Raw genomic sequence first — 27,671 nt, 5'->3', positions numbered from 1 at the left:
TCTAAAAAGAAGTACCACACCACCAATTTTTTATAAACAATATTCAGCAAAAATTTTTATCTAAAATATTTTAGGTCTGTTTTTCACAACTTAAAATCCTTGTTTAAAAGAAAAAGGTAAAAGCTAAGGTTAAGCAAAGTCTTTTTCAAGTACTGACAATTTCTCGGTTTAAGTTTTAAAATCTACCAAGAGAAGCGAATACTAACTGCAAGGCAGCTCAGAAAAATGGTCAGTTTTCTGTACTGACAGTCAGGGGATGAGATTCCAGTTTCAACTATGTTATTAATGATTCACCTTAGACAAGACCCCAGGCTTCAATTTCATCTATAAAATAACTTACTCAAAACCACAGATGATAATCCAAGTACAATTTAATGGCCGGGAATTTAGCTCAGTGGTTCCGCTGCTTGCCTTGCAAACACAAGGTCCTGAGTTCGATCCCCGGTACCAAAAAACCAAACAATAAACCAAGTACAATTTAATCTAAGGCCTCACTTCGCAGCAGGAGCAGTTAACAGAATGGCAACCAAGGTAGGAATGTTGGTTCTACCAATTACAAACGTCTACAAGGTACACACACAAAGCACTGAAGTGCAGCTTACTATCATCATTGACTTATGTGTAAAATATTTCACTTAAATGCAAAATTACTTTAAAGCACAAAAGCTTGGGAAGTTCAGTCTTTCCAAATGAAGATATTAGCATTCTACTAGATACTATTTTCATCTGAAAGTATTAATACCCCCTTAAATTTTAAACCAAGTTTCATCAAAAGATCTCATAAAATATTATACATTAGAGACACCACTAAAAACTTGCAAAACTAAGTGTTCTCACCAAAATGTCACACTTAAGGTAAAAATAGAACTTTGGCTAAATGTTTTTTTGAACTACTACTAATGACCAACAGAAACTTATATACAGTCACAGTCTCTGACAATGAAATTAACTCCAGGAATGAAGTCTATGGAATCTGGAAATATAAAGTAAACTTCTCAGTACTCTAATTAAGTAGTAAGAATTACAATCGACCAATACAGATTTACCAAACACATCATCATATGCCAGACTATGTGCTTTGGTTAAGAGCAAACACCAACGTATCCTATGACATTTCTCAGTTAAGTTACAAGGACTCAGAAAGCCAAGCAATCTATCAACCCTTTTTACACAATAAAAGCCACTCATCTACAAATACTTTTATTTCCTTTTTGGTACATGTAGGACTACTTCCTACTGCCTATTAAAAGTGTTTCCTATCCCTAGTTCAGCCCACAAAGATACCCAAACCACTTGCTGACATCAAGATCTTCACAATACTTAGAGCAAAAGCTTCTAAGAAAGTATTTTACCAAATCCACAAGCTTCAGTATCTTTGGTTCTACGATGCCCACTCCTGCACATACCACTATACTTAACTGTGCTAACTTTTGGGTCAAGTACCCGGTTACAGCAATTTAGTTCTTCCCCTTACAGTACTTCTAGTGAAGGCAAATTACTTCTTCAAAAAGTCTGGTTTTTGCAAGGGACAGTAGGGACCAGAAAAGAGAAACTGATTGGCTTGTCATTGCTGCCCTACTTCCATTTCAGGTCCAAGGAGAAAAGTGTTCCACAGAGAGCAGCAAAGGGGCCAGACACAAATCAAGAAGGTAGATGCTAAACTAAACTTTTAAGCGATTTAAGCGAAAGGTGACAGAACGTGGGGGAGGGGATAACACCGAGCTATGCAAGTGAAGCTTCAGGGGAAAGGTCCACTCCACGAAGCAAAGGAGGGAGTGGAGAACAAACCGGTCTGGCCGAGCGACAAACCCTGGATGCTGACCGAGCCAGGAGGGGTAGGGCCCCGGAGCTCGCGAAGTGAGACCTCGGGCAAACCGCAGGGGTGCAGCAATGGGCAGAAAGGAGGAGGGGCGGCACGGGCACACAGCAGAGTGTAAGGGGACACCGGAAGGAACGATGAGTTGGGAGGCACCGACAGCAGGCGGGAGCCCAGCGCCAGGGCGACTGGCGAGTGGCAACTGCGAAAAGCGAGGCACGGGAGCCGGAGGTGGTGGGACTCTGTTGACTCAGCACAGCTCCTACACTGAGGGCACTTGTAAGATCCCCGCAGCTCCTCGGGCCCTAAAACCCGCGGCGGAGAGTCGAGCCCACCGGCCAGAGAGATAGTGGTCTCTGACGGGCTGGCGACGGCCCCCTTCCCATTTCACAGGTAAATACTGGCCGCCGTCGCCGCTTACCTCTGTTAACATTATTACACCTCGGGGAAGTGAGGTCCTCCCTACCCTCGCCGCATGGCAACAGCCGTAGCAGCAGCGAAAACTGCCCGGGCCGCCGCCAACGGCGGCAACTGCTCCTTCAGTCTCCTCCCGGGCGGCGGCTTTACTCGGCTTCGCTGGCTTCCCCCCGGCCCGGCTGCTCGCGACGGGCGCGCCGCCATCTTGGATGAGCGACGTCCGCGTCTCCCCGCGACGTGCGCCCCCATTGGCAGGCGCGGGAGCCGACGGCGTCTCGTGACCGTCTCCATAGCGCCGGCGCGCGGAGAAGCGGAGGCGGGCACTGGCCCTCCCACTGGGCGCCGGGGCCGACGACCCAGGGGCTGGGCGCTCCGGCCAAGTTGGGGCCGCTGGGAGTGAGGAGAAGCCCGGCCGCCGGGGTCGCGCGGGGTCCGGCGCGCGGTGCCGCGGAGGTCGCTCGTCGTTCTCCACACGCCGGGCTTCGCCATCCCTGGGGAGGAGCGACGCTGGCCGAGCTCGGGACTTGGACTGATGGCGCTGCGGACCGCGGGCGTCTCGGCGGCGAGCAGGCAGATTCCCAGCAGGGCAGACTTGCATCTCGCGTCTGCCTGGGCCCGCGGCGACCGAAGAGCTCGCGGGGTAGTCGGCTCTTTCGCCGCCTGGCCTCCGAGGGTGATCTGAAACCGCTCCTCTCGCAGTCCTTCTGTCCGAAACTTGGACAGAAACTTTCCTTTGTCTCTGGCAGTTCTCAGTGAGTTCTCCACAGAGGTGCGAGACAGGTCGTAGATGTGATACGGGCGTATCGGCTTTACCCTGATCCTGGCTCTGCGAGTGAGGACGCTGCTGATTAGGTGACTCACCGGCATAGAGTAGTAACCACAAGGGTTAAGTTTTCTACCTATGAGAGACCTTTCAAATAAATCAATGCAGGTCTTGTTTTTTTAACTGCTGTCCCCACGGCTTTTACTTATGGTGTGTTTGTGTATCACACTGAGCAAATTTCAGCGATTCTGTAAATAGTTTTTAAATGGGACCACACTGGAACTCCGGGGTGCTCAGAAGCCCCTGAGACTGATACCATTCTCATCCTACCACGAGAGATGTGTTAGAGTGTGTGGAATTAGAGACACTCGTTTCTTTCTGAATCAGAATGAAGTGCCTGACCTCAACATACTGTCAAATTCTGGGTAGTCTGTTTTATGTTAGAACCCAGTTTCCAAAGAAATTGAGAAGTAAATTTTCAGACATAACAAGCAAAATGCTTCCATCTCATTCGTACAAAAGCATTTTGAAAAACTACAGTCAGTAGTTCCTTCTTTCCCTTTACTGGAACCTTTTTCCCTCCACAAAACCGCTATTGTGTTAGGGCCACGATTTAGCTCAGCGGTTCTGCCACCTGCCCTAAAAGTGCAAGGACCCGAGTTCGATCCCCGGTACCAAAACAAAAAAACCACTGTTGTGCTAAGTGTAATTTACTTAATATGTTACTCTTAAATTCTCAAAACAGAGCAAAGCATTATGTATTTCCTATTCTATGTGTCCCCATAAAGAAAACAAAATGGTTCATTTAAGCAGATCTGCCAGAATTAAATAAAAATCCTAACTTGCTCCATTCAACTAATTGTAGCCAAGTAGTTTTTGTTGTTTTGATCCATGTTTTTGCACATAATTTCCACGTTGCTGAACCAGCAAAACTCTCACCTCTGTAATACAATAAAATATATTACTGGTATTGAAAGATCAGGCCATAAATAGGAAATAAGACTGGAAAATAAAACCTGGACTGAGGTATTAAGGGAAACCAAGAGACACTAGAGACAGGAAGGAACTTGGAAAAAGATACTGTTCCAACCTGTAAATAAGAAAACGGAGAAAGAGGTTCATTAATATTTAAGTTACCGACTAGTGAACTAAAACTGTAATTTAGGTGTCTGGCTTGAGTATTCAATTTTATTTTCTACATCTTTTTGACTTGCCAGAAGCAAGACATTTTCACTTAAGGGGATAAATTAGTTGTAGACACAACTCTGAGATTTGAACCAACCTGTGATATGACCTGGATATGCTTTTAACAATCAGAAGTTTGTCTGTAGACCTAGGAACAAACCGAAATTGCTAGTTCTTCTACTAGCTTTCCCAGTTTCCTTGGCCAGAGTCCTTTCTTCCACTTAAAATTCCTACGGTGGCTGGCTTCCCAAGTCTTACCCTACACCCCACCTCTCTGACCTTATTTCCCTTAAATAGTTTGTTCCAGCTAGCCAGGCCTGCCCCCACCCCACTCCGTTCCTATAACACCATGGCACCCTCTGGCTCTGGTGCCTTTGCCCTACCTGGAAGGATCTTGCCACCAAATACCTGCAGGAAACCTACCCTACCAATCCCATTTAAAATATTACCCTCCCCTAATCATCTGCCCATCTTTGCCTCAGATTTTTCCATAGCAGTTAGACCTTCTGACATAAGAACTTATTTTTCTTATTATCTGTCTTCTTTTTTTTTTTCTTTCAGTACCAGGGATCGAACTGGGGTCCTTGCGCTTGCAAGGCAGGCAGCAGAACCACTGAGCTAAATCCCCAGCCCTATCTGTCTTCTAATGGAATATAAGATTCATGAAGAGGTCAGGGATTTTTCTGCCTTGTTCAGTGATGTTTCCTTAGTGCCTAAAATAGATACTCAAGAAATATTCTTTTAAATGAATGGATGAATAATTTCCTAAAAGACTCCACAGAAAGGACTTGTTAAAACTAATTTAAAACAACCCAGTTGGACATAGTGTTGCATGCCTATAATCCCAGCACTCACGAGATAATCATACGAGTTTAAGGCTAGCCTGGGCTACATAGTGAGACCCGGCTTTTAAAAAAAAAAAAAGAAGAGGAAAGAAAAAAAGAAACTTTTGTGTTGAAAGAGTAAATTACTCAAACTTTGGACATCCTGTGTTATCTTGCAACTATGGGAACATCACTTCTGCCACTACAATGCCACAGACAAAGTCTGTGACAGAATTGCCTTCCTCTTCACCTTCACAAGTCCATGTTGGACATGAATCAAAGTTTATTTGCTAGCAAGGGAAGCAAAGTGAGTAAAGTACGCTATTTCTGAGAGTTACAGAAATTGAGTGATATAAAGAGAATGCTTATATCAGCAGCTATCTTTTAAAAAACAAAAATAAGCACCTACTTTGGTACTGATTGCAATTCCATTCCATGTGATCTTAAAAACATCCTATCCATATCAGTTGTTATAAAGGAAACCAGGGACAGGATGATCTGAGATGCTGGATCCTTTGGCTCTCAGTAAGAAATTTAAAACAAAACAAGCTCTTTAAGTGTATGATAAGGAGATATGTGGGGCTGTTATTGCAAAAGATTTGATTCCCCAACAGCAGTGTCCAGTCTGATTGATACTGTAAGTCAAAAAGAGGTAAGAAGCAAAAATCAACTGTGAATTACTTTCAAACAAGCCACTGCCAATAATTTTTAAACCTCCAAGTGAAGACTGTGAATATCCAGGTTGTCTACTCTTTTTAGTTTTGAAACAAAAGCAATTTCTCCTACATATTCAGATTGTCACAAATTGGCTCTATTTCATTTCTGACTAGAAAAGTATGGCATTAACTCCCCAAGCAAAATGCATCTATCAAACAGTTGTCATATTTCAATCTTTTGGTATTGACCATTTTTAGTTCTATTTTTAATTGACATAATTGTACAAAGTTATACTGTATAATCAGATAAAACAATTAGCACACTTACCACCCCAAACATCTTTACTTTGCAGTGAAACATTCAAAATCCTCTTCTGGCTCATGTGAGGTATATACATTTTTTTAATTAAACCGCTTTATTAACTTCAGTTTCCTCCTTTCCTTTTATCTTTCTTTTTTTTTTGTACTGGTGATCAAACTCAGGACCTTAAGCTTGCTAGGCAGGTGCTGTGCCGCTGAGCTATATGCCTGGCCCTCCAGTTTCTTCATAATGCAAAATTACTAGTGTCATCTACCACCTCTCCTGAACATTAAATACTAGTATACATTCATTAACATAGTCTAGGGTTAAAGACCACAAATCAGCTTTGCACAGTGGCAGTATCGTAGCCAGTGAAGTCTATCCGAGCCAAGATTATTGCTAATTGAAAGATTGCAAATCCACATTGAAATAATGCATTAGCAACAGAGGAGTCACAATCAAAGGACAACACCACGATACCCTCATTCTTCTATATTTAGTAGGACAATCGTAAGCACACATCTTGGGGCATTTAAGGGCTCTCCAGTGTAGCTTCGAATAACCCCACAAGAGGTTTTTTTCTTGCAGGGTGATTTTTGAAGAAATGTTGAGCAACTCAAGACCAAGAGAGAGGCAGAAATAATATTGCCTGGAGCTCTGCTAACAGCAGATGCAGTCTTAAAATGATAATGTTCACAAGCCTCTTCAATAATCTACAAATGATACAAATATCTAAATAGAACTATATTATGAATATATGACAGTTTATGGTATACAGTGGACCCTTGACTGACGGACTCGACTGGGTCTTGAGGGTCAGTTATAAATAAGTCAATAGAGCCGAGATCCGGATGTTTACCTGGGTACACGCTGTAGATAACAAGAGCCAGATGAATCTTCCATTAACCTAATTAACCCAAGTTTGTATATCAGGCCAGTTGTAACTTGAAGGTCCACTGTATTACTGTATTCAGATGTATTACTAGGTCAGTGGCACCCCACTCAATAGTTTTCAAAAGAAATACCATTAAATTACAAAAATTAGATCTAGTCACTTTTTCAAACATTTAATTCTTGATTATGGATACTGTTTTTCAATTATGGGCCAGCCACTGTGGTAGATATTTTGTGTGTATTTAAAATATTTAAAAGGCCATCGCTGTAGATTGTATTATCCTTAGATAATAAGATCATAAGAGGTGTAGTAACGTGCCCTAGACTACTTACAAGGATATATGCTATCTGTCATTGCTTTTGTTCTTTGCTTTGTTCTCTTTGCAGTACTGGGACTGAACCTAGGGCCTTGTACAGGCAAGTGCTGTACCATTGAGCTACATCCCTATCCCTTTTTATTTTGAAAAGGAGCCTCACTAAGTTGTCCAGGCTGGCTTCAAAAGTGAAATCCTCTTGATTCATCTTCCAGAGTAGCTGGGATTATAGGTTTGTACCACCACACCTGGCTATCTATCACTGCTCGTGTTGACCTTTCAACACCTGACTATAATCATGTTTTTCAAGTTTCATGACTGTAATGTTGCTCTTTTCCCCTACTACTCCTTGGAAGGAAGTCACTATGTGCAGCCCCCAGTTAGAAAATGGGAATTTATGCTACTCTTCAGGATGAAATGTATGAATAAATAATTCGAAGTTATTTTGCATAGGAGATTTCTCTCTTCTCCATTTGTATTATTTAGTAATTTATTTATATGAGTATGAACTCATAAATATTTTTTACATTGAGTTATAACTCAGTACTAGTTTGGTTATAATTGTCCCAGCTTTGGTCACTGGAGCTCTGTCAGTTGTTCTATGTTCCTTTAATATATTCCCGTCAATGTGGGATAGTTTCTTATTTTTGTTGTTGAGCATTTATTTCCTTCTGGTAATAAAAGAACCTCCAGGTTTATCATGCCCCAGGCCTAAAATCAGCCATTTCTCTAAGAAACCTTGGTTCCTTTTTTTTTTTGACACCAGGGATCGAATTTGGGACCTTGTGCTTTCAAGGCAGGCAGCACCACTGAGCTAACTCCCCGGCCCCCTTGGTTCCTTTTATTGGAGATTGGTATTAGAAACCAAGATACAGGATCTGCTATTTGCTGTTTGGAGTATCATACACATAGATGAATACTAATCCATGTATATACAACTATCTGTAAATATTTCCACATGTAACCATTTGTATCTACATTAAGCTGAACATGAGTTCATAATGTTTTCTCTAACTCTAATCCATTACCAGAAGATCATTCTAGCTTCCTCTCCTGGCTTATGTATATATAATTCCTACTTCACTCATGAGAAATCTGGCTCCTGCCATCTACATCCATTTACTTAATTGTTCATTTTCAGCATCCATGTATCAGAATTGCTAGCCCATACTCTCTTAGGAAAAAAATTTATCAACCATAGTACTGATATAGTGGAAATAAATGTAACTCCCAACCTGCTAGATGTCAGATATGCCATGTTCATGTTCTCCAAAACTGAAGAATGAATTCTAAGGAACAACAGAGTTTAAGGGTAGGAAACATTGAAGAGATAGCTCCTAAGAGTCAGGAGGGGACCTGAAAGTGGGTTGCCATCGAGCCCACTTCTCAAAGGAAGTTTTATAGAGTAAAATCACAAGGTGGGTACAACATAGGTCAAAACTATGATCAACCAATAAGATTACAAGTATAGCTGCTTAGGTAATATTGATCCAGTGGGGAAGCAGGTCATGTACCAAGTGTACATGGAAAGAACAAAGACTGTCTTTAGGAAGGGATGGATCAGGGGGTCCTGGTCATCCACCAGGGTGCTTGATGTCTATCTAGACTTTATTGGACAAAGTGATACCATTTATCTTATTCCCTGGGGAGGTATGTAGGCCTGGTCATTCCATCTCTATCCTGAGGCTTGGTCTTCAACAGATGCACCTCTGGCCAGAGTTATAATGTGTTTTCATCCTCTGCATTGACTCCCTCAAGAGCCTAGCCCTGTCTGACTGCCTATAATATTTCTACCTAACTTAGCTGTCTACAATAGTACAATGTCTACATGTAGTTCCTTTTGTCCTTCTTCTAAAAGACATCAGTCATTTGAAAAATTATTTAGTTTAGGACTTACTCCCCCAACTCCTTCAGTGAGCTTGTTTTATACATTTATAACAGTTAGATTCTCTTGTTGAAGTCTGCATTCTTTTCACAAAACCGGCCTAGCTTCTAAATGATTTGTTTGTATACATTGTTTCACTTTTTGGTGTGAAGTTACATGAGTTTTGACAAATGCATAATGTCATGTATCCACCAATAGCACATCCGACAGAGTAATTTCACAACCCTTAAACATAAAAGAAAGTGCATAACAAAATTGTATTCACATGTTTATCTGTAGACCCAAGTAACTGATGATTTTATTGAATAAATTTATTCGGAGAGTATATGCACATGCATGTAGACACACATGCGCTCACACACAAAAGAGCAATGTGATCAAAATAAATAGATGTTTAAATTTTTTTATCGTTTCCTATGGTAGAAGACATGTTACCATTAATCCCCCTCAAAATACTCTCCCTTGCTTCAAACACACTTTTCCCATCATTCTTGCTACTCTCTGAAGCAGTTCTGGAAATCTTCTTTTGTGAGTGTCTTTACAAGGTGTGATCAAAAATATAATTAATGCTACTGCCAAGTACCTTCCAATGGAAAATCAAGTTTGTGAAAACATCATGTGTCCTGATTTCCTTATTCACTAAATATAGTGTGTCTTTATCTAACTTATCCACCAGACCTGCTACTGCGCAAGTTCTGGCTTTTCCCCAAGTCAAAAAAATGTCATAAAAACCATAGAAGATAAACATTTTGAATCAATTGAGAACATGGAGGCAACCATGCAACTAAAGATACTCACAAAACAGTAAAACTTTTTTAAAAATTTAAATACTGTATTTTTATCACATCTCATATATAAAATACTTAATTATCTAATTATGTAATATTTATTAGGTTCTTACCATGTGCCAGGCTCTAAATCTTTCACAACAATCCTAAAAAGTAAGAACTGTTATTATTTGCATTTTACAAATGAGGAACTTGAGGCCTAAAGAGCTAAATTTTACATGGCAAGTAGCACAATGATATTTTTAAAGAATCATATACACTTATGTGTACATACATGTATATGTATATGTTAATGTAGAGTTATATTCAGAATTATATGTATATACTGTATTTAAGTATATTAATTGAGCTAATTTTAAAAACAGTTTTCAACCATCTTTGTCCTCGATTTTACATAAATCAAGTGTCATAATTAGCCTTTGATTTCCTGTTTTTGTTTTCAGACGAAGGAGGAAGTAAGAAAAGGAATCAGCACCCACAGATGAAACCCAGCACATCTCCATAGTTAAAGTTTGCCTCAGCTAGTTCCATTTTTACAGAGGAAGAGTGAAATCAGACCATTATTTTGCTTCCTATTTTATTAACATAACAAATCAGGCTTTAAAAAGTTATTCTAAGAATTACTATTGTTTTAAAGTAGTAATATGTTAGTTGCCACAAAGTTCCTCTGTCTTGTCTTCACCCTAGCATATATGATCTTTTTCAATGAAAATTTTAAATTGAAAACCTTTTGTACTAAATGTACATACAACAAGGGCTGGGGATTTAGCTCAGTGGTTCCTCCACCTGCCTCACAAGTGCAAGGTCCTGAGTTTGATCCCCAGTACAAAAAAAAATAAAAAATAAAAAATAAAAATAAATGTACATACAACGAAATGGAAGAGCTAATACACGTGTCTTGTGATATTGACTGTGGAATGAAAATGGGAGCCTGAGATTTGCACTGTGGCTCTGCCTTTGCTATTAAATAGGACTAAATCTTTGAAGTGAAAATTCACCAGTTGTTGAGCTTCAGTTTTCCTTACTATAAAGTTAGGAGATTGAAACATATAGTTAGATTAACATTAATATACTGTCTACATTAATATATAGGTTGTTATTTTAATCATTAGACAATGCCCCATGGCTCAAAATCAAATCCTTAACATTTCTTTCTATTTTAAAACTGTGATGCTTAATGATAACAAGTAAGTTGCAGTTCATTTTCCTATCACTTTTGTTCAACAAGCATATTCATCACCACCTTTTACAAAAACCTTGCTACAGAGTAATGTGACATAGACTGCTGTGAACTATTTTGCGTATGGTAATGAACTCCTTGAATTACCACCTTTGCACTTAAAATGAGACACCTCCTACCTTATAATGGCCATATGCGCAAATATCCACGAACAGAGAAATCAGCAGAAATGTCAAGAAAAGGTCTGGCGTATAAAAACAAAGCAAATAATCAGATAAAAGGCATGTAAAATCAGGCCATTTATTCCTGAAATCTCGGACAGTCATCTAATTTGAATGGATAAGTTTATACACTGTCTTGTTCACTAAATCAGCAAAATGCTGAGGGCTTCACGTTTTATTTTTAAAAATAGATGTCCTTTTCGGTTTTCCTGTTGCTGGGGAAGTGTTCTTTCTGTTGCTAACAGAGAGCTAAATGTTCTGCTTTGAATGGGGCTTGTTTTTATTGGCAGGAGTGGCAGAAGGATGAATGAAGGAATCCATTTTTTATGTGTTTCTATAAGGGAGATGTCTGCCTTCTGGACAGAGGTGTATGTTGGCTATTTACCAGAGAATCCTTTAATAGAATTATAGAATTTACTCATTTGTTTACACATTATTTTATTCATTTAACCTTAAGTGGACTAAGTACTCAAATTTTAAGATCACAGGGCTGTGGAATTCATATCAGAAACATTTACTGTCACTCAGAATCTAGTGGTTGGGAGGCTCAAAGAAGATACTTATATTCTTTAAATTTTTACCTGATGTAATTTGGCCTTAAAAGAGGGGAAAAGAAATAATGAACTCTGGCTTTCCCTTCAAATCTTATGATCATTAAAATATAAGCCATCTTATTCATTATCTTTCTATTATTGTAATATTATTTTCTCTATGGCAGGAAATTTATGAGGAAATATCATAAACAACATATTAACAAAATATTACTTTGATATGCACTGTATTTAAAACTGTATGAAGGGCTGGGGATTTAGCTCAGTGGTTCTGGTGCCTGCCTCGCAAGTACAAAGTCCCAAGTTCAATTCCAGGTACCAAAAAAAAAAAAAAAAAAAAAAAAACCTGTGTGAAGAAAGTGGCCATTCACAGTTTTAAGCTTAGGATAGAAATTACAGAATTATTTTAAATGTAATTTTCTTGCTCTGAAATTAAGTTCTGTGTTATTATGGCCTTATTTTGTTATAGTAGTCTGTGAAAGACTGTTGATTTCTTAAATCAACAGGAGCCTTTACTTTGTTGGAAGCTGTGTCGAGTCCTCTGAGTGAGCTTTATGATTATGCTAGAAATTTTAATCACGCTGAAACTCCTCACTATGAAAATATAAACAACTTCCTACCTTCCGTATTTCATTTTTGCCTGTAGAAGCAAGTTGTTGTTAATCTGTGAGCACTGGTTTATGAGGAAGTGGAAATATCTCACAATATCTTCCTAAATTACTCTGTGGTTTGTTGATGCTACGTGTTCTCCATATCATTTGTTTTCCTCCTGAAACGGAGGGAAATTACATCTCCTGCATATCTAGGTAGGCTGTATAACTAAGTCAGATCAATGCAATGTAGCAGTCCTCCTCTTTCTGTCTTCCCAAGTGTTCTTGGATGCTACAAATTGAGATGATAGAGGCTTGAGATGGGGACCCATCCAGAAAAATAATCTGTGGATTTTGCATTGAGTTATAATTCTCTTATTATTGTTGGTTGTTGCAGCTAGCAATACAAGCCTGGATTAAAACATTCTCTATTTACTGAGAGCACAGTGTCCAACCTATGGAGTGCTCATCCTCTTCCCCACCTTACTCCCAGTGTTGGACTTCTTTTCAAAAATATTGCTTAAGGATATGTCTGTACATGGTTCTCTGAGGAGAACTACTTTAATAAATCACGGGCAGGGTGTTACAGATTATGCACACACCCACACACCAGAAAGATTAAGACTTTTAGGGTAAAAGGTGATTTTAAGACCCTGTTCCACCCAGATTACCCAGGAAAGAAAACCTAAGAATTAATGGAATAGGAATATTCATGAATAGGGGACAGATTTGGACCAAACTGAGAGAGCTGTTGTTTTGAAAAGTACGAGAACCTCTCCTAGAGCTCCGACATCTATTGCACAAGGATGTGGCCAAATTGAGAAGAAGAGAGGACTATTAGGCATTTGGCTCAGGAATCTGCCTCAATAAACTTTAGTCACCTGTCAGGGACAAGATTTGCCCTGGGGGTATCTTACAGGAGCTCCTCACCACTGACAGAGAAACTCCTACTCTAAACATTTCACTTGGCTGAGCAAAGAAATTAATGTTCACTAAATATCTCTTCTCTGCCAGGTGTGTTATGTGCCTTGTGACCTTTACCCTTCATGGTGTAAGTATTGCTGGCCTCATTTTGTTAACTGAGGAAATTAAGACTCAGAAGGATAATTTGCCCAAGAGTCCTCTACTAATAAATGGCAAATAAGGGCCAGGGATTTAGCTCAGTGGTTTCGCCACCTGCTGCTCAAGCGCAAGGACCCAAGTTGGATCCCCGGTACCAATAAATACATAAATAAATAAATAAATAAATAAATAAATAAATGGCAAATAAATTTCAAAGTAGGCTCTTCTGACTAAACACTCTTCTTTCTACTCCCCACAAGATCAGTCTGGGTTCTAGGAGTTAACATATCTTTTTAACTGCTAATAAAAACTTGCATTTCCCCCCAGGTATTTCATGCTTTTTACAATCCATATCACATGAGGATCTCTTGAAATTGTTTTGTGATGATTTGTTTTTCCAGTTTAACCACTTTTTCACTCTCATATAAGAAGAGATAATAGTATGAGCACAGTAGAATTTGTAACCTTTGCTAATTTGTAGAAATTCAACCAGTTTTACTTTACTGTAAACAAATGTTACCACTCCTACACTAATTTTGCATATTCATTAATCTTTTCTCATTGACTGGCATGACATGATACATTCAGCTCATCTCACAAAGCCCACCCAAGGCCTGTTTATCTTTGACCTCAGTATGACTCATATGTCTCCCTTGTGTCCATAAGGGTCTGCCTCTGCCTCGGGTTGTGACTGTACCTAAGGGGATCAGGTTTAAGTCATTCATTTTCCCTCTCTTTCCAAATGAGATGCCAGACTTGAGCTGCATTAGTTCTGTTCTCCCCTACTTTTCTCTCTCAGAAACCTATGCTTTTCTGTTTTTCTGGACCATTTGGGTCTCCCTCACCTCACCTGGTTCTGACATTGGTAGGCCTATCATTGGCCCATCCAACTCTTTCTCCTTAGGCTAGTTCCTTGTTCCCAGCCATCTTTCCCCTCCATGGACTTAGGTTGGTTCTGAGTCCCATTAGAGCAGAAAGGGGTGATCCTGTGATCTGTCTCTTCCAGAAAGAACAAATTAAAGTACAACTGTGCAGTCACCTAATCAACAACCCTATTTTACAATAGCACTTGGACATTTATGAACTGGTAAGTCCAAAGTCAATTTGAAAATTTTTCCATTTTTAATATTCCAGGATATCAGAGTACTAATATAAATTTATGTTCAGCCATGTCTGATGATTTTCTTCCTAAACTCCAAATTATCTTTCTCTTATTAGTTTCATTATCCTTTTTCTTTTCAAACAATTCCTTAGAAGCATTTTGATATATTGTATCTCACATAATTATACAGTTTTGTTTTTTATTTACTTAAGTTTGGAAATATTTTAATCCCAAGAAAGCTGGTAGGGTTTTACAATTGCATTGTTTAAAAGCAACAAGTCTGGGGCCAGGGATTTAGCTCAGTGATTTCGCTGCCTGCTGCGTAAGCTCAAGAACCCGAGTTTGATCCCTGGTACCAAAAAAAGCTACAAGTCTGTACCCAACATAACATCAGAGATAAAATAATTTCTAAATGACACAATTACTATCCAGTCTCCAACTTAATTTATTCAGCCGTTACTCTCATTTATCTATTTCCATTGCTGCTTAAAGCACCTAAGAATTTGAGTTGCAGGAAAGCCACCAAGAAGACACATTTATATTCAGTGCTAAATATGAGTACACAAAAGTGAAGGATCGAGTGTTTCTCACTATCACTTTGCTTTAGTCCCATTTCTTAGTAAAATCATGTTCACTAAAAGATGGCAGTATATTAGAGATAAATAACATTTTCTTAGTTTTCACTGTCACACATTGTCTAGTATGATTTTTTACAAGGTTGTTAGAGTGTTAGAAAGATTCTGATGTAGTTCATAATATGGAAAAAGAGAATTCAGATTTTAATAACATACGCCAATGAAGAAGCAGAAAGGGCTTTCAAAGACTGCTTCTCCCTTCTTCTCTAGCTAAACTACGAAAGTATGGAGATTGTACTTTTTGTAAATGTAATACAATAATCTCTCAGTCATTTGCAATAATAAAAGAAAAAATGGGTTTTTAAAAATCCAAAATGGTGAATAATCTAAAATTTGTCAAATCATGAAGTAAAGTTATTCAAATTTGAGTGTATTTGACACAAGGTATCCTCCTAAATATAGTCTTATCTATTTATTTATTTGGTACCAGGTACCAATCTTAGGAACTTGTGCTTGTGAGGCAGGCGTGGCACACTGAGCTAAATCCCTGGCCCTCACCTGAATATAGTTTTAAAGTAGATTGTATCAGATATATCACAGTGATGCCAAGGCAGAACTTTGATTCTACACGTCAGCTCTCTAAGTTATTAATGGTGGCTTCAAACTGTTATTTCCTCACTAACCTTTGCTTGGTTGGAACCAGGCAAACTGTCCGCTGGAACTGGTTTAGACTGGCTCACTAGGGTAACTATTAAAATTTTTGGATTCCACTGTGATTTTCCAAGACCACCATCAGGAAGAACTAAAGTATAAATACTTACAATTATATAAGTAATATATATAAAGAAATACAGTCCAAAAATCTTCACTTTCTAGTTATTTTACCACTTTTACCATCATACATCCCTTTAAAGTCATTTATGTCTGCTGTATGGTGATACTATAGTGTGTAGTGCTGGTACACATCATTCCCAATTCTGTGTTCAGTGCTGCCTTGTTGGTAGCATAAAACCAGCTGTGTTTGGGAGTATTTACACCACAGCAATTGGTAAATGCCACAAGCTAAGACTTTGATTACTGCTTTGTTGATTTTCTAGAATCAAGAAACTGATCAAGAAAATACATAGTGAACTTGAGAGGTATTGTGACTAGCTTTTACTTTCTGAATAACCCAAAAACTTAAATAACTATCCTTCAGGTATTTGAAAACTGTTATCCATAAGCAAAGACACTGCTCACATCATTGATAAATGAGTAGATTTGTCAGTTGTAGCTATAGTTTAATGAGGAGTTAAGAATTCAGAAAAAGTCAATGAAAGCTTTAGAAGAAAATCAACTGACCATAAGGAAATCACACACATGATAAATCTTGAATCACTTTTATAAGTTGTATGCCACTTATTCTTTATATCAGCAAAATATATTTTAAATGTTTATGTATGCACATAAATACAAGCATATATTGTTTTCATGAGTTAGCCAACTTACCAGCGCAGCACTGATACTCTCTCATTCATTCACATAGCCTCTGTTTATCCATTGGTTACCAACTTATTCCTCTCCTTGACACCCTCACTTTTGATTGGTTAGGACTTGAAACAGTTCTCAGATAAAGGTTGGGAAAGGTAATTCCTTGCTCTTATCTTTGCTGTCTTAGCAGAAGACCATGGGTATTGGTTACAGTGTTTAAGTTGCTCCAATCTTCTTTCTTCTAGTTATGGACTCTGCCTCCCTTACCTTTTTGCCACAGAATGGGAAATGAAACTCGGACTTGATTAATGAGAGTAACTGTGATGGGAAGTGACTATGCAGAGATACAATCAATTAATTTTTGATAAAAAGGTGCTCAGGAAAACTATTTCTCCTGGTAATGCAAAACTGGATCTGCTGGCAGGTATGTTCTCTACCCTGTAAAGAAAGTATCGCTGCAGGAAAAAATGAGATTACTATGCCAAGAACAGGAAAGACAAGCAGTAATGAGCAGCGGAGTGTGCCTGTCCTGATGGTGTTGAATCTCCACATCCATTCTTCCTATAGTCATGGACTTAGTTTACTACGTTCCTAAGTATAAAGGCCCATCTTTGCATTAAGATGACACATGGTGGCTTTTTTCTTATTTGTAACATTAAAGTTTTGACTAATGCAAAACTCTACAGATAGGCTGTAAATGTACTGAACTGCATGCAAATTTGTGTGATTGTGTTCTAAGGCATTTCTCCCCTGGACAACGGTTCTTGGCTTTCCTCAGATTAAAAAAAAAGACCTATAAAAGCTGACAAGAGTTAATGCAAATCAAAAAAACTGAAAATAAATTGCTTTCTGTGTCAGAATTTGCTCACCAAATACAGCACCAACCAAGTGGTAGTTATATCACTAGAGTATGAATTTGAGTCTTTCTTTGCTTGATGTTTTTAACCTAGATTTCAAGACTTCCTAAGAGTTTTAAACCCCAAAGGCACTTAATTCTCATTTAGTTTCTTCCTTGTTACATTCTTCACATACTAGCCTATTTGTATATGTGTCATATTCTTAGCATATTTCTCAAGAGAGACTAAAATGGGAAGCACTTGTTATTCATTTGACTTAGGAAATTACAGGGAAGATGAACACTTACTGAGAAGTTAATATCTGTATTCCAAAAAATTTTTAAATTAACTTGTTTATCTTTAGAAACAACTTTCAAGGAAATAATATCAGGCATTAAATTCAAATTTGATAACTATTTTTCAGATGTTTTAAGATTACTTTCAAAAAGACTTCTAAGAAAGAGGCCAATGAAATTAAGTTATAGTGTGGGAAGAAACTTTATTGGGATCAAATTAAAACTGGACTCAATATGAATGAGAAAACAAAATATAAGAAATCTACCTTGGTCTCTTATAACATGGAAAATACTATTGTTTTCCACTATTAAGTGGAAAATAATTGCATCTGATGAAAAAGCAAAAAAAAGTGTTCCCAATACTATGTATTCAATACCTTTACTTCAGAAAAAGCTAAAGCAATTTCAGAGTATGATTTTTGTCTAAAAAAGTAATTTATTGCTTGGATAAGCATGACACAGGAGGCTTTGCAGGCCCTTCTCACCTGACTGAAGCAATATTGTGTCAGCCTCTGTAAGAGTTTTGGTTGAGTGTACCTATTGCACTAAAGAAATTATTCAAATCTTCTTTAAAATATAATGCACACAATAAAACAATGTAGCAATTTTTTGGAAAATAAATTTGGTTTGAAAAATAACTTGTGGTATATTAAAGTTTTTTAAAACTAAAGAAACTTTCTCATCAGAGCCAATATATAGCATTATAAATATCCTATCAAGGCTAAAGTGAATAAACAATGCTTAAGGCTTTAAGGCTTATTTGTAGATACAACTAGACAGAAACATCAAATTAATGAGTAAATAAAGTCTAATGAGAAGAGTTTAGGAGCTAACTATGAAATTAATGGGGCCATTTTAAGAAGAAATTTATTATATTTAAACTTGTACTATTAGTTCAAATTTAATGTTACCTCTCAAAGTCATGAAAGCCATGAAGTTACCAGCTCAGAATGATTAATCAATACAAAGAAATAAATTATATGCTCATTAGACATAGTGGTATGTGCTGGTAATCCCAGCTATTCTGGAAGCTAAGGTAAGAGGATTCCTAGTTTGAGGCCAGGCTGGGCAGTATAGCAAGACCTTATCTCAAAAAAACAAAAACAAAATAAAGTCTGGGGCTCTAGTATCCAGTAAAGCAGTAGGTCCTGGATTCAATCCCCATTTCTGCCAAAAAAGTAAAATCTAACCCAGTCACAATTCTAAGACTGTAGTATATATGTATTTGTTTATTTCTAAGAAAAATCTCTGTAAAGCCTACTTTAGTAAGTCTCGGTTTCCTTCATTAAATTTTCATAGAGAGAAAGTTGATATTAGTATGAATTTATTGACATGAGTGTCCTTTAGTTATTATTCTGATACAGAGAGGGCACTGAAGAGCTGAAGACAATGATAATAAACCCACAGGATCTGAAGTCTGCAAGGTCACTTCCTCCAGAGTGGGGGTATGAATGTAGAACAGATCTTTAAAATGGAGACTGCTTTCAATTATAGTAAGAATGACAGTTTGACAGTTTAAGCATTTTATCCAGAAACATATCTATTCTATAGATAACAAATCAATCACCATATAATTGAGTTTGAAAATACACAAAATATTTGTCATTCTTACACACTAAAATTAAAATCTAATTTTCAAAGTGCACAGTAAAAATGGTGTAAGGGAACCTACAATATTCATTGTGTATTTCCACTTCACTATCAACATCAAGTTCTGTATTTGCCTTACTGTTTACACATATATTTAAATCCCTTCTTGAAGGCATCTGCAGACCTGTGCAGGGTCAGCCCTGCAGCTTGGGGTGGTAGCTTCAGCTTTGGAAGGAACAATCACTGTCAGATGTTGGTAAAATGTGCATTCTTACTTTTAGAATTCCCCTTGCTGGACATCTTCAGGGTGTTGATCTTCTCCTTCTGTTTAGACTCACTCACCTGGTCCTCCTAACTGCTCTTGGTTGCTGTCAGCTCATCCCCAAGTCTGCTAATGTCTGACTGGCCAAGCTTCATCTCCACTGTCAGTGTCTCCCTAGACTTCTCAGGCAAGGCTAATATTTTAGAGAGTGCTCAGCACTCAACTTAAAAATGCATCGACTTATTGTCAGCCAGCTATGGGTAGGATATGAGCACCCTACTCTTGGCCTGTGGTGATTTTTAATCAAGTCTTCATGAGGTTCCACATCTGGAACCTCACTGTCAGGCAGCTTGGTTAAAAGTTTACACCTATTTAATGGATAGGATAGTTGGGCTATTCAGACTATTAAATCTATATTTGTCTTCGTAAACACCTCTTATTCTATTGACTACAGTACTCCAAACATATGCACAGATAGGTTCACAGGTGACAACCAAGCATGACACAGAAAGCTATGAAGGGAATGTAAACTAATACAACCACTATCAGTATGAGATCAGTCTGGTGATTCCTCAAAAAACTAAAAATAGAAATTCCATTTGACTTAGCTATTCCCCTTCTAAGAATCTTCCTGAGATAGTTAAAGTTATCGTATTACAGTGTTATATCAGTACCCATGTTTATAGCAGCTCAGTTCATACTAGCTAAATCTTGAAAACAGCCTATATGCCCATCAACAGATGAATGGATAAAGAAAATGTGGTATTTATACACAATGAAGTGCTACTTTCCAATAAATAAGGATAAACTTGAGGAATTTGTAGGTAAATGGGTGCACCTCAACACCATAATGTTAAGTGAAATAAATCAGACTCGAGTTTGTATGGTTTCTCTTATATGAGAGACCCAAAATATAAATAAAGGGCAAAATAAAGGATAGATAATAGGAGAAAGGAGATAATAGGAGAAGCAGGGAGATCTTTTTCCAAATGAGAAGAGGACAAGAGATAAAGGGAGTGGGGAGAGAAGTAGAGGCAAAGCAATGTAAAAGAGAGAGAAAATTGAAGAAAAATATGGAAATACAGGTTTTTCAAATGGGAAGGAGAATAAGATTTGAAAGTAGCAGGGAGAGATGGGAGGAGAAGAAGACAAAAATTAAGATAGATTATGTACATGTACAAAGTCCCGACAGTAAATGTAATCATTGTGTATTGCAAACATGTACCAATAAAGAGATAATTTTAATGAAGTAAACATTCAACTTGATACACAAAAGTAAAGAAAGATAGAAAGAATAAAAGAAAGGAAGGAAGGAAGAGAGAGAGAGAGAAAGAAAGAAAGAAAGAGAGAGAGAGAGAAAGAAAGAAAGAAAGAAAGAAAAAGAAAAAGAAAGAAAGAAATAAATCTAGCTATGAAGGCCCTGTTTATCAAATGGAAATAATATTTTGCCATCCTGGGTGGAGGGCTCAACTTTGGGTGCAATAAGATTAAAAAATTGGTCCCTGGCTGTTTCTGATGACAAAACTCAGATTTTCATGATAGTTTATTATAACAGAAATACAAATTAACATGACTTTTTCATTTGCATGCTTACGTTTTTGAAAAATCAGAAATAAGCAGTCTGGCCAAACTAATAACCCTGCACTCAGCTTATGAAAAACTCTGAGGGGAGGGAATAAAATCCTCTGTACTAGTCTCTCCTGAAGTATTGCGTTTAGGGATAGCCCTAAGAATCCACTTTCAGGCTTTCTCTTTCTGTTCCTTATTTTGACCCCTCTACCTTTTCTCATTCTTAGGTAGCTGCTAAACTGAAGGCACTTCAGACCGAAGACACAAAGAGCCTGCAGCACAAGAGAATGAGACCCAAATGCTGTGCCAAGTGCAGCTGAACCACAAAGGAGGCCAACTATTTACCACAAGAGTTCAATTTAAAAAATTCTACAGCTTGTTTTAAATTTGTTCTACAGCTTGTTTTTAAATTTCTCAATTCTTCTTTGACAAATTTTCCACCGTCACCTCCCACTGCAAACATTAGAACCATCTTTTCTACTTTCTTCCAAATTTGAAAATGAAAATTTTAAAAGAATACAAGCTAATAGGCACTGAGAGGAAAAGTATGGGTCTCAGAGTCATTTGGGGTAGGTACAGAACATTTAAAGTAGCAGCATAAATCAGCATAAACTAAAGCAGATAATCCCTTTCCTTTGAAAAATATTTTTTAGGGCCGGGGATTTAGCTCAGTGGTTCTGCCACCTGCCTTGAAAGTGCAAGGTCCCAAGTTTGATCCCCAGTGCCAAAAAAAAAGAAAAGAAAAATATTTTTTAAATAACTTTGTTTAATAGACAAGTGATTGACCTTTGATTATAAAAATAATTATGAAACTACCAAATGATTTAGATTGCATGGCATATTACATACAGCTAGATATCTCACAGAAGAAGCACAATTCTAAAGTTCATATGCAAGAATCTGTAATATATAAAGAACTTAAAAAATTAGACCCCCCCATTAGAACACAATAAAAAATGAACTAGCAAAATGAATAGACATTTAATGGAAGAAGTACACATAACCAATAAATAGATGAAGAAATGGTCATCATTGCTGGTCATTAGAGAAATGCAAATTAAAACAACACTGAAGGGCCGGGGATTTAGCTCAGTGGCACTGCACCAGTCTCAGAAGCGCAAGGTCCTGAGTTTGATCCCTGCTACCAGAAAAAAACCAAAAACACAAAACAACACTGAGATTGCATCTTACCCTTAAAAGAATAGCCATCAGCAAGAAATCAAATAATAACAAAGACTGGCAAGTCTTTGGGAAAAAAAGAACATTGTTGATGGGAGTATAAACTAGTACAAGCATTATGGAAATCAGTGTGGAGATTCCTCAAAAAAACTAAACAGAGAAATTCCATTTGACTCAGATATTTCCCTTCTAGGTGTCTTCCCAAAAGAGTTAAAGGCATCATAGTACAGTGATAGATGCATGCCCATGTTTATGGCAGCACGATTTGCAATAGCTAAATCTTGGAAGTGGCCTATATGTCCCTCAACAGATGAATGGGTAAAGAAAACGTGGTATTGGGGATGGAATGTAGCTCAGCAACATCGTGGCTGCCTGGGAAGTCCAAGATCCTGAGTGCAATGCCTGGTACCAGGAAAAAAAAAAAAGAAAGAAACTGGGGTATTTAAACCCAATGGAAAATTATTCTGCTATAAAGAAAGATAAACTTGAATCATTTCTAGGAAAATAGGTGCACCTTGAGACCATAATGTTAAGGGAAATACATCAGACACACAAGCTTAAATATCAAATGGTTTCTCTTACATGAGAAACCCAAATTATTAATAAAAAGCAAACTAAAAGATAGGTAATAGGATGTGGGGAGAAAGATCTTTCTCAGGTGGGAAGGGGGCCAAGAGATAGAGGGAGGAAAGAGAGGAGGGAGAGGGGATGAGAAAAGAAATCAAGATGTGTAATGTATCGCATGTAAACATTAGGTACTGCAAACATGTACTAATAAAAAAGTTATAAGAAAATCTAATGAGCAGGGACTAGCTTTACATAATATTCATCATACCATAAAACTTCTATAATAAAAAAGTTCACTGTGGAAGCATGAACGGAGACCAACGGAACAGAATGCCAAGTCTGGAAATAGATCCAAGTACACATAGAATTTAATAAATGGCTGGGTGTGGTGTATACGCCTGTAATCCCAGCACTCAGCACTCAGGAGGCTGAAGCAGGAGGATCACTGTGAGTTCAAGGCCAGCCTGGGCTTCACAGCGAGTTAAAGGCTAGCCTGAACTGCATAGTGAGATCCTGTCTCAAAAAAAAAAAAAGAAAAGAAAAGAAAAAGGAATTTAGTAAACAATAGAGACAGCAATGTAAATCATGGTGAAAATGATAAATTTTTTAAAAATTACATTCAAATTAGAATTTTGGAAAAAAACAAAGTTAGATTTATACTCTATAGATTAGAGAAATCTCCAAATATATCTGGTATCTAAATGTAGACTTTTAAATTACATAAATACTCAGAACATGGGGAATTAATTTAAAACTTGAGTTTAAGAAAAATCTAATTATTACTTGAAATCTAGAAGCATTAGCAGAAAATGCTTTACTTTATGCAGCCCTTATTGCTGAAGGGATTTCCACACAGTGGAAGGCTGAGCCTATCCTCAGTGTAGGCAAAGTCAGCCAGAGGGGTCTGGGATGAATCCTGCAACTACAGGACCAGCATGCTGACCATCCATGAGCTCTGGGCAAGACTGTCCCCAGCAAGGGCAGCCTATCAGTACTCCTCACAGTGTGGCTCACTTCTTTCAACTAGGATGCTGACCTTTCTTCCCTACCAGGTACTCCATCAAAATCAGAGCCCGTAGTCTGCTTTTCTACCCCAAGTCACCACATGGCAATTACTGCCATCTTCACACCACAAGGCCATATCTTAACCACCAATTCCCCACAGCACAGTTCTTGACTGAGGACCTGTTGATGATATACCAGAACAAGACTGCCAGCAAACTAACTTCTGTTTTTTGTGGGGGGTTTTTGGTATGGGGATCGAACTAGGGACCTTGCACTTGCAAGGCAGGTGCTGGAACCACTGAGCTAAATCCCCGGCCCACTTCTTCTATTCCTTACACTTCTGCCTATACAGTCTTTATCTCCTGATGTGACATGGGCCCTTGTATTGTCTGTCATCTCTAATTACTGCTTGACTGATTCTCCTCAAATGATGACTCCTATTAGTACCAAACTCGGGGCTTCTTTCAAGTTTGGACATTGGTCTACTGCCCTTGTTTCCTCAGCATTATGCCTTCAAAGAAGTCACTCTGCTCAGTGATCTTCTCTATGCAATACTTCTTTCTTCTTACACTTGTCTAGTCCTTGCTGGTAGAACTGGATAGTTCAGCCTGTGTCATCTGACCCTTTGTTTAACTACCAAATTGCTTTTCTTTTCTTTTTTTTTTTTGGTACAGGGGATCGAACTCGGGTCCTTGCGCTTGCGTAGCAGGTGGCGAAACCACTGAGCTAAATCCCCAGCCCCCCAAATTGCTTTTCATTACGCTGTGGTAGACATTATACTGCTTACTTGTATCAGTTCTCTCTTTCCAGAAACTGGATGAATTATGTCTCTCTGCTCATCTTTTATTTAGGTAGTGCTGTCTTAGGTCCAGTTTCTCATAGGTAATCTCTAAGATAAGAATGTGCATGCAAGTGATGTATTTAAGAAAATATTCTCCAAGAAAACTGATAAGGAAGTTAGCTTTCTGTTACTGTAACAAATACCTGAGATACTCAGTTTATAAAGAGAAAGGATTTACTGTGGCTCACAGTTTTAGAGGTTACAGTCTGTGATTAGTTGGTCCCATTCCCTTTGGGCCTGTGGCAAGGCAGTACATCATGGCAGGACTGTGGCTGAAGTCTGTTCACCTTAAGGCTGGGTATGAGAGAAAGAGAAAAGATCTGGTCCCCCAAATCCTCTTCAAGAGCACACCCCCAGTCATTTAAAACTTCTCATTAGACCCCACCTCTTACAGGTTCTACTACCTCCTAGTAGTGTCAAGCTTGGGAATAAGCCTTCAACACACAGATATTGGGGGACATTCCAAATCCAAACTACACAGAAAGTGATAGAAGCAAGGCAGAGAAGGAAATAACACCAAGCAGAAATAATTTCTGGCAAAAGTTCCACAGAAGGTAAGCTTTAGGATAATTCCACAGGAGAATTCTGGAGAGCAAACAATTGCCCGGAATTCTTCCAACCTGAGACAAAGGAGTGGAGCTGCACAAGACATCATGAATCAAGAGCCACTTAGGGGTATGCTAGGCACTTCTGAATGAGCAAAGGGCCTCCAGCAGCTCAAAGCAGGCCACTGAGGTGACACAGGTGCTGGTCATTGAATATAAGTGGACAAAGGATGAAGCCAAGCAGAAATCCGATCAGTTTCAGGTGTCAGGAGTAGTTCTTGTTTATGATTTTTGAATGGAAATGACAGTCAAGGGGAAATTTTATATCTAATGTGTACTCTTCCCACTTTTTTTTTCCTTCAGCCTTGGAAAACCTTAGAAATCTCCCTGCTTCAGACAGTGCAGCACCACAAGATGGTGAACTTTTGTCAGCCTGCATCCTTGAATTATTTCCTTCTGACCTATGTTAGACACATTCAGTGAAAAATCAACTTAACCTTCGTTTCTCATTGTGCACACATTCTCTCCAATCTGACTGATCATATATATAAATGCATTCTTCATTCAGAAATATTTGAGTAAATATTGTATACTAGGCATTTTACCAGAGAGGAAAAAAGAGAAGAAATATTCCTTTTCTTCGTACAGTCCATTGTCACAGTGGAGTCTAAGTAGTGCCAGATAGAGATACATTGTGGATCCAGAATGCTAAATGAACACTGGAGACTCTAAATGAGACAGGAAGGCCAGACAAGGTTTCTTAGAGGGGGATTATATATGAGTTAAATAAATAATAAAAGCATGAGTAGAAATTAGCTAGAATAACTGATAATGTGAAATAGGAAGAAAAGGTCCAATGGAGTAGGGGAAGTGAGAAGGGTAGGGGAAAGGAAAGAAGGGAAAGGAAAAATTATGAGAAAAATTGGAAACAAAGTCTGTAAACAGGAAGGGGTGGAGGGGTTGAAGGGAGGGCAGGGGAATGGGGAAAAAATAAGAACCAAGATACATCATGTAAAGGTACAATTCCCAATAATGAATGTAAGTGTATTGTATACCTAAAATGTACCAATAAAAGAATTTAAGGGGACAAAAAAGAAATTAGCTAGAAAAATAAGGAGCCAGGGGAAGGAAGGTCAGGAAAGGCAGCTAGAACATGATGCAAAGTTCAGGTTCATGAAGCACAGGATGCACTGATGACTCACTAATATATAACAATTTACAAATTAGTATTTTGATATTTTGTTTGTTGTAGCTTGGCCTATCGGACAGGAAGTCAGTTCCATGAGCTAGTTCATTACATAAAACAAATTATTATTTTCTTTCTCAGTGTCCTGTTTACCTACTTCAAAAGATGAAAGTGCTGACCTGCTTCATAGAAATGTTGTTTAATTAATACAAGCCCTTCTCAAACATGAAGAACTAGTACAACTTCTTTGGGAGCTATGCTGCTAAAAGACAACATGGGTTTAAATCTTTAGACTGGAATAAATCTAAAAGAGGACATAATCGTTGGCTTTCTTCCACTAGTATTAAAGGACTTTATAGATCTTTAATGATCTCAGATGAAAGAAAATGGAAAATGTATGATCATTCCATGACAAGGTGGAAACATTTCACAGCAGACAGGAACTTTTTCAGTTACCAGCATTGAAACAGAATTCCAGGAATAAGTACTCAGATGGCCCATTTTACCCTTTTAACTTTAAATGTAAATGATAATAATGATGATGATGATAGCTAGCATCTGATGAGCAAAACTATGTTCTAGAACTATTCTAAATGCTTTTCCATGTATTATTTGCAAAATTTGCTAGACAACTTCATGCCATGTATTTATTCCTGAGTGCTCATGTGGCCCTGAACTCTGTTTCTCTACATCTTTCTTATGCCACCCATAGTTTCCCTATAGGTCTTTTAGGCATAATAGAACTTTTAAGGTAGTATCATATTCAGAGCACCACTTCCTCTTATGCAACTAGATTAATAAAGCAGTATTTTTGAAGACCAACTACATGGAAAAATGACTCTGAATTCAGCTTTTTCCCAGTCACTTCTATCAACAGTATTCAACTGATTCATTTATTTTTCAATTTCTTCAATATCATTGAATACTTTAGGTCCCAGGAGCAATTATTTCTTTTTTTTATGTGCATCCACTCCTGAAACTTTCTGCCCGCACCTGATGCCAATTCCCAGAATTAAGGCTAAACTAGAAAACCTGCCACAGGTACATTTTACTGTCCAAACCAGTCCTATTTTCTTCTTTGTACCTACCAGCAGTATGACATTAAGCAATAACACTAAAATAATCCTTTGTTTTCTTTTTATAAACACTGATAACTTGTACATTTCATGAGCATATGCTCAATATTGTCAAATGTATTAAT

At 38.1% G+C, this 27,671-nt stretch overlaps 1 protein-coding gene, 1 long non-coding RNA gene and 1 pseudogene across 4 annotated transcripts in view; 2 read left to right on the top strand and 1 right to left on the bottom strand.

Annotated features, from left to right (window-relative positions):
• The window catches only part of Snx13 (sorting nexin 13), a 122,538-nt gene extending 118,694 nt beyond the window's left edge, over positions 1-3,844 (bottom strand). For both annotated transcript variants that reach the window (XM_087206682.1, XM_087206683.1), the window contains exon 1: positions 2,238-3,844. In XM_087206682.1, the coding sequence (XP_087062808.1) occupies positions 2,238-2,831 (594 nt within the window). In that variant the 5' untranslated portion in view covers positions 2,832-3,844. The remainder of the gene's footprint in view (positions 1-2,237) is intronic.
• LOC110348119 (uncharacterized) lies at positions 1,305-27,671 on the top strand. 2 transcript variants are annotated; one of them, XR_002393104.2, is made up of 4 exons: positions 1,305-2,209; positions 16,840-17,018; positions 21,375-25,546; positions 25,648-27,671. It is a non-coding gene; the product is annotated as an uncharacterized LOC110348119 (long non-coding RNA). The 2 variants fall into 2 exon arrangements; XR_002393105.2 differs by lacking the exon at positions 25,648-27,671 and adding an exon at positions 14,454-14,534 and having other exon boundaries at positions 1,375-2,209; positions 21,375-21,549.
• On the top strand, positions 6,305-6,376 carry LOC147829259 (U4 spliceosomal RNA; annotated as a pseudogene).

This window comes from Heterocephalus glaber, unplaced genomic scaffold, assembly GCF_053883595.1.
Source record: "Heterocephalus glaber isolate CG9 unplaced genomic scaffold, H.glaber_assembly_v1.0 deba00000676, whole genome shotgun sequence".
Lineage (NCBI taxonomy): Eukaryota > Metazoa > Chordata > Mammalia > Rodentia > Bathyergidae > Heterocephalus > Heterocephalus glaber.
The sequence above is the reverse complement of the archived record's forward strand: the minus strand, read 5'-3'. Positions and strand labels throughout refer to the sequence as shown.